This window comes from Condylura cristata, unplaced genomic scaffold (genome assembly GCF_000260355.1).
Source record: "Condylura cristata isolate star-nosed mole 26May11 unplaced genomic scaffold, ConCri1.0 scaffold00006, whole genome shotgun sequence".
NCBI classification, from domain to species: Eukaryota; Metazoa; Chordata; class Mammalia; order Eulipotyphla; family Talpidae; genus Condylura; species Condylura cristata.
The window spans coordinates 6,531,114-6,538,728 of record NW_004567107.1 but is presented as its reverse complement, the minus strand read 5'-3'; the positions used below and the strand labels follow the sequence as shown (position 1 = coordinate 6,538,728).

General features: G+C 38.9%; 1 protein-coding gene across 1 annotated transcript in view; it reads right to left on the bottom strand.

Annotated features, from left to right (window-relative positions):
- Window positions 1-7,615, bottom strand: part of PPP6C (protein phosphatase 6, catalytic subunit) — a 29,861-nt gene that overhangs the window by 10,806 nt on the left and 11,440 nt on the right. Inside the window, exon 2 of the mRNA XM_004677339.1 lies at window positions 1,542-1,637. Coding sequence (XP_004677396.1) covers window positions 1,542-1,637 — 96 coding nt within the window. The remainder of the gene's footprint in view (window positions 1-1,541; window positions 1,638-7,615) is intronic.

Here is a 7,615-nt window from a genome sequence, read left to right as displayed (position 1 = left end):
ATAAATAAATAAATAAAAATTATTTAAAAACATTTGGCATGTATGTGTGGTTATGATTTCAATATTTTCAATTTGTGTCCAACTTGCTGCCCTATAGCCATGGTTGTACATGCAAAGTACTAAATAACCCCTCAATTTTCTTACTAGAACCTAGAAAAATCATACTTGGTTTATTCCAGCTTTTAGGAATGTATTAAGGCACTGCTTATATTAATGTCCTTTATACTAGCAAAATAGTATACTTTTGAAGATAAAGTACATAAGACTTTTAAGAAGTCCATTCCTAATTATTATGCTAGAAACAAGAATTTTAACAGATCAAAGGTGACATAAAGGGACCTCTATTTAGAAGCTGATCATATGTGGATACCAGACTTAGTATAATCTCTGCCACTCATTGATCAGTCTGAAAATCCAAAAAGAAAATAGCCCCCCCCCTTTTTAAATTTATTTATGCATACAGAACTGGGGCACAGGCCAAAGTACAGGGGTGGTGAGAGGATTCGTCAGAGACAGAGTGGAGAACAGAACAGGTAGATCCACGAAATACATTGCTGAGGGAAGCAGTGGGCAGGTCAGGAGAGGTCTGCTGTGCCATGTGGGTCAACACCCTGGCAGGGCTCAAACTCGTGCTGAAGTAGCTAGCTTTGCAGCGCTGCACTTTAACCCTCTGCATCACCAAGGAGGGCCCAAGAAAATGGCCCTTTAAGTTGAAAGAGTATATTCACGGAACAGTTCCAAGACAACCAATTTACACTCAATTTAGGTAGTCATATTAAAACAGGGAAGTTGCACACTGACAGTAAGTCAAATCCTGTTGGTACTCATAAATATATTCTTCACAATGTGCTGTATGTGTCAGGACCCTAACTTTACCGTATGCACTCTATGCACACAGCAGGCTATGTATTTTCTGTTCAGTGTTCACCTCCTGGTTTAAAAAAAATACAAGGAAATCTTTCCATTCTACTCATACAATCACTCATCAACAGTTCTGTATTTCTAAACCTTTAAACTTCTCAAACTCATTAAGGAAATGATAAATGTTCAACAAAGTAAGACGAGGACCTACTTCTCTAGTGGCACAAGAGGTTAAGTCTCAGCACTATCAAGCTATCAGCAGCCGCTGCAGCATGAGTTTGATCCCCACCAGGGAGCTGACCCACATGGCGCAGCAGACCTCTCCTGTCTCCCCTCTCCTCCCCTCAGTCAATCCACCTGTTCTGCTCCCCACTCTGTCTCTGGTAAATCCTCTCACAGATACACACCCCAGCAGTCCATGTTTATGTGTTATACCTCCTCATTCCACAGAGCAATAATGATGCATTCTATTCACTATCCAAGTAAAATTTCAACAAATTCCATGAATAATTTGACCACTGCTTTTTTATTCACTATAACAGTAGCCAGAAATCATTAGTGTCACAATGACTGAGACAATCTAGCCAGCCATCACGAACTTGTTATTTTTATTTAATATTTTGCAACACAACTGGAAAATGGACAACACAAAAGTTAAAAATCTGTTCACGACATCTTACCTGTCCGTGTATATCTCCACACACTGTTACTGGCGTAGATACTGGCTGGACATTTGACTCTTCCAAGAGGAGGTCACAAACATAGTCACAGAGCCGCTGTAAGAAAATAAAATGTAACCTTTCAATCCAATATTAAAAGTAAGTATAAAGTGCAAAATACATAACAGCTAATATGTATATAATGTTTAACAGCAAAGGAAACTACTGTTTGCGAGGTTACACTTCTGTCAGCTCACAAAGACTAAAGATGAAACAATGACCATTCCAAAATGCAAATTCCCGGGCTCCAAAAACAACAGGTGCTAGAAGACTGTTTTAAGAGGTGAAAACACATATGAAAATAATGATTTTCACACAAAAAAAAATTTCCTAAAAAAAAAAATCTTTTAACAGGAATTTAATTTGCTTATTTTTAAAGTTAATTACAAACCATGCACTTACCATATGACCTAACAATTACACTCCTGACAATGAAAGTCTATGTTCGGGGCCTCCCTGCTGGTGCAAAGTTAAAGTCTCAGCTCTATCAAGCTATCGCCAGTCACTGAGGCATGAGTTCAATCCCCAGTCAGAGAGCTGACCCATGTGGTGCAGCAGAACTATCCTATCTTGCCCACTGCTCCCCTCAGCAGTGTATTTCAGTAGATCCACCTGTTCTGCTCCCAACTCAGTCTCTGGTAATACTTTCAACCCCCTTACCTCTGTCCTGCACCCCAATTCTTATTTGTACAAATAAATAAAAATAAATCTTAAAGAAAATCTATGTTCACATAAAAATCCATATATAAAGACACTTAGTTCACAATAGCCAAAAACTGGAACTAAATCAAATGTGCTTCAGCAAGTGAAGAACAGAATAAATTATGGTTTATAGATGTACAGATGAACCATGGAAGACTTATTCAACCACAAAAATAAACAAACTAGTGACACACACAACAACCTGGATGATTCACAAGTGATTTATGCTGTTAAAAAAATAAAATAAAACGCCCACGGGATTACAATTGAGATGGAAAAAAAAATGTACAAAGTGACGTAAAAATAAACTGTTATAAATAAATAAATAAATAAATAAATAAATAAATAAATAAATAAATAAATAAATAAATAAATAAAAACAAAAACTACCCCTCAAAATTAGGTACTTATATACCATTTTTTTTTTAAAGATTTATTTATTTGTGCATACAGAACTGCGGTACAGGCCAGCGGCTCAGGGGCGGTAAGAGGCTTCACCAGAGACAGAGTGGGGAGCAGAACAGGCAGATCGACGAAGTACACTGCTGAGGGGAGCAGCGGGCGGGTCAGGAGAGGTCTGCGGGGCCATGTGGGTCACCTCCGGGGCAGGCGGGGCAAGCTAAAGTGGCTTTAGCTTCTCAGTGCTGTGCTTCAACCCGCTAAGCCACCAGGGAGGGCCATACATTTTTTTTTTTTAAACATTTATTTATACCTACAAGAACTGGGTATAGGCCAGAGGTGGGGGGGGAGGTGCGGGGGTATGTGAGACGATTCACCAGAGTGGGGAGCAGAAGAGGCAGACTGACTGAAACACACTCCTGAGGGGATAGTGGGGGGGCACAAGAGATCTGCTGCGCAGTGGGGGATGGCCTGCTGGCTGGGATGGAACTCATGCTGCAGGGGCTGCAGGCAGCTTTGTAGTGCCCCTCTTTAACTTGCCGAGTCACCAGGGAGGGCCCTATACATTCATGAAATGACAAAATTACAGGAATGGAGACCATACTAGTGGCTACAAGGGGTCCAGAAGTTAGGGGTAGCGGGAGGAAATGGGTGTATTCTTATAAGTACATCATAAGAACGTCATCTGGTGAAGACTAATCTGTCTTGAATATGTTGTTGGATACATAAGACCACAGATGAAATAAGCCTCCATAAAACTAAATACATACACACTAATACAAATGAGTAAAAGTAAAACTGGAGAAATCTGAAAAAGATCCTGAATTAGATCACTGTGAATATCATATTTGTGGTACTAGTGTTATTGTTCTAAAATTAGTTACTACTGGGAGAAGGTAAAGGGATGGATAGGGGATCCCTCGGTGTTATTTCTTCCAATTGCAAAAAAATCCACAGCTATCTCAAAATAAAAAGATTAGCTCCTTGCATTCTAAAATTATTTGTCTTCTGAAATCAAAAGATTTCATAGAAGGAAAATGATTCTCACAACAGGGATCTAGGAAAGGAAATGTCCCTTCCTATTATAAAGACAAACTAGGAGGGAACTGTCCTTCCAACTGACAACAGCTTATACTATAGCCAGAGGTCCTCCTGGATTTTCTAAGAGGTCTGCCAAGAAAAGCACAATGAAATAAGTTCAAATATTAAGAAATCTAGGGTCTCCCTAATGGTTAAGTCTCAGTACAATGAAGCTATGGCCAGCAAGTGCAATATAACCCACATGGTACAGCAGACCTCTCCTGTCTCCCCACTGTTCCCCTCAGCAGTGTATTTCAGTCACTCTGCCTGTTCTGCTCCCCACACTGTTTCTGGTGAATCCTCTCACCTCCCTCGCAAAGCATCTCTGGCCTACACCCCCGCTCTTGAAGGCATAAAGAAATCTAACTGCTACAATTTACATAGGTGAGACACACTTTTACAATTAGGACTCTAACACTATACAAAGCATAGGAGAGAACTCACAATTAGAAAGGGGAAAGAGAGAGAAAAAAGATCTCCCAATAGAAAATGAGAAGAACTAGTGTTATTTAGAAAATTTCAAAATAAAATGGTTTGTTCTTATTACTAGAATTCCCTGATCTTCAAAGCAACATCTAGAATAATGGTTTCTCAGTCTAGAGTACTGGTCCTGGCCTGAGCACTCCTATGTTAAAATCCCACAACCCTCAAATGCTCTAGGCCCCCCTATCTATAGACTATTCATTTTTCATTTTAAAAAAGACTTATTTATGCATACGAGAACTGGGGTACAGGCCAGAGATGCAGAAGGTGAGAAACAGAGTGGGAAGCAGAACAAGCAGATCTGCTGAAATATATTGCGGAGGGGAGCAGTGGCGGAGACAAGGGAATTCCGCTGTGCCATGTGGGTCACGTCGCAGGCACGAATGCAGCAGTGCCTGTGGATAGCTGCATAGTGCTGTGCTGTGCTGTGCTTTAACCCCTTGGGGCCCTCTATCAATTATTCATAACAGCAGCAGATACTGATGAGTGAAACAATGTTTCTGAACAGTCTTAGCTTTATAATGAAAGATGGCCTCTAATTTTCATTCAGTTATAAAATTCAGGTGTCATTAAAAACCATCTATGCCAGGCCCTCCCTGGTGGCGCAGCGGGTTAAAGCACAGCACTGAGAATCTAAAGCCGCTTCCTCATGAGTTCGATTCCCGCCTGCCCCGGAGGTGACCACATGGCGTGGCAGACCTCTCCTGACCCGCCCGCTGCTCCCCTCAGCAGTGTACTTCGTCGATCTGCCTGTTCTGCTCCCCACTCTGTCTCTGGTGAATCCTCTCACCCTCCGCATCTCTGGCCTGTACCCCGGTTCTGTATGAATAAATAAATAAATCTTAAAAAAAAAAAAAAAACCATCTATGCCAAACCTCTCTCTTGATCCAAAAGATAAAGACTGAGACCTATACACATTCACCCCACAAAGTTATTCAATTTTCACGACAGATCTGATCCAGGTTTCCTAGTTCTTTCCACTATCCTGCTTTGAATATTCAGATGTTCAATGCAACAAGTATTTACTGAGTGTATAATACGGTATTTGATACTGTTTTAAACACAAAGTAAATAGTAATGCCAGTGACCAAAATTCCTGATAATGGGGAAAGACAGACAAGAAACAAATAAGTAAAATGTACACATATTAATTTATCAGACAATGATAGGAAGTATGGCGGAATAAGGAATGGTAAAGGTGGGAGATAGATGCTGAGATCTTAATGGGGTGAAAATAGAAGCATAAATGATAAAGCGGCTTTTGAGGGAAATCTGAGAAAGCCCCTAGGTGGAAGCATGCTTGCTGTATGAGATACTATCAAGGCTGGAAGAGCAAGGATGAACTGAATAAGGAGGCAATAAGAGAATTTTATTTTATGTGTTTCGGGGATAAATGGTAAAAGCTTGAGCTTATAATCAGAAACCATTAGAAGCTTCTGAGCAAAGGAGTGTATGCTCTTATGCCTACTGTACTGAAAATGGGCTATGGGAATTAAAGAGTAGGGAAGGGGCTAAAACAGGAAAGAAGGAAAACCAGTTAGCAGCTTCTACAAATCTAAGTAGGTAAATGTTAATACTGGGAAGAACCAGGGTCATAAAAATAGGAAATAGTGGCAAATGAATGGATTCCAGATGTTTTCTGAACATAGTATCAAGGTACGAAAAATTGGGTATACAATGAAAAAGAAAGGAATAATTCAAAGGAATTACCACCATAGTGAAGACCCCAATTACTGCTTTTTCCTCTTAAATAACTATTTTTGGAGGTTTAGGTTCTCAGTAAAACTAAGCAGAAAGTGTTAGGGTTTCCAGATATACCCTGCTCAAAAATATACATAGCTTCCTACTCTATCAGTAACATTCACACCAAAAAGGTATTTTGTTATAAACACTATTAGCCAGATTGCATAGTTTATATCAGGGGTTACCATTGGTGTACATTCTACTATGGATTCTGACACATACCCAGAATTACAGTACTGTAGAGAATTGTTTCACTGCTCTAAAAATCCTGTGATTTGTCTACCAATCCTTTCCTACCCCCCAAACCCTGGGGAGTTTATGCTGTTTTCAGAAAGTTACACGTTGGCATCACATCACATGTAGCCTTTTCAGGCTGGTTTCTTTCATTTAGTAGTAACATTTAAGTTCCACTGTATCTTTTCATAGCTTGATAGCTCTTTCTTTTTAACACTTAATATTCCACTATATCAATGTGTTATTTATCCATTCATTTACTGAAGGACATCTGGGTTGCTTCCCAATTCTTGCAATTACGAATAACACTGATGTAAATGACTATACTTTTGGGGTCATGAGATGGACATAAATATTAATTCATTTAGGTAAATATCAAGGGTCATGATTGCTAGATCAAATAAGATCATGCTTAGTTTTGTTTAAAAAAATAAAAAGAAAGAAAGAAAACTGCTAAACTATCTTTGTCCCATCAGCAGTGAATGAGCTCTGGTTGCTCCACAACTTCATCAACATTTAGTATTGTATAGAAACATCTGAGCCATGTAGCAATATTTCATTGCTTTAATTTGCATTTCCCTAGTGACAAATGCTACAGAGCAACTTTTCATATGCTTACTTGTATCTGTATATCTTCTTTAGAGAGGTATTGTTCAAGTTTTTGTATAAATGGGGTTGTTTGTACTGTTATTATTGAGTTTTAAAAGTTATATATTTTGGATAGAAATCTTTTATTCATTATATCTTTGACAAATGTTTTCTTCAATTCTATCTTTTGTCATTTGTCTTCTCATTCTCTTAACAGCATCTTTTGCAGAACAGTTATTCATCTGAATGAAGTTGAGCTGATCAATTATCTTTCATGAACCTAAATTTTAAAATTTGTTTGGGTTTGGTTTGCAGAATGGAGAACCAAGTACAGCTTCACTTCACTTAGATAATATTTTATATGCCATAAAGCTTGCCCCCCTTAGAGTGCAAAATTCAATCATTTTTTACTATATTCATTACTGGACAACCATAATCACAATCATTTATAGAACATTTCATAAGCCCATTTACAGTCACTTCCTACAACCCACATAGCCCTAATCACTAACCTGCTTTCTGTTTCTAAGGATTTGGTTCACTCTGCACATATGGGTATGTGTCCTTTGTGACTATAGCTTCTTTTCCTTAACAGAATATTTTTAAGATTCATCCATGTTATAACGTGTTATTATTTTGTTCCTTTTTATATTTCATTGTATGTAAACAATTAACCATATTTTGCTTGTTCAGCAGTTGCTAGACTTCTGGGCTGCCTCCCATTCTGTCTATAAGAAGTTGATTTTGGGCCCTCCCTGGTGGCGCCGCGGGTTAAAGCACAGGACTGAGAATCTAAAGTCGCTTCC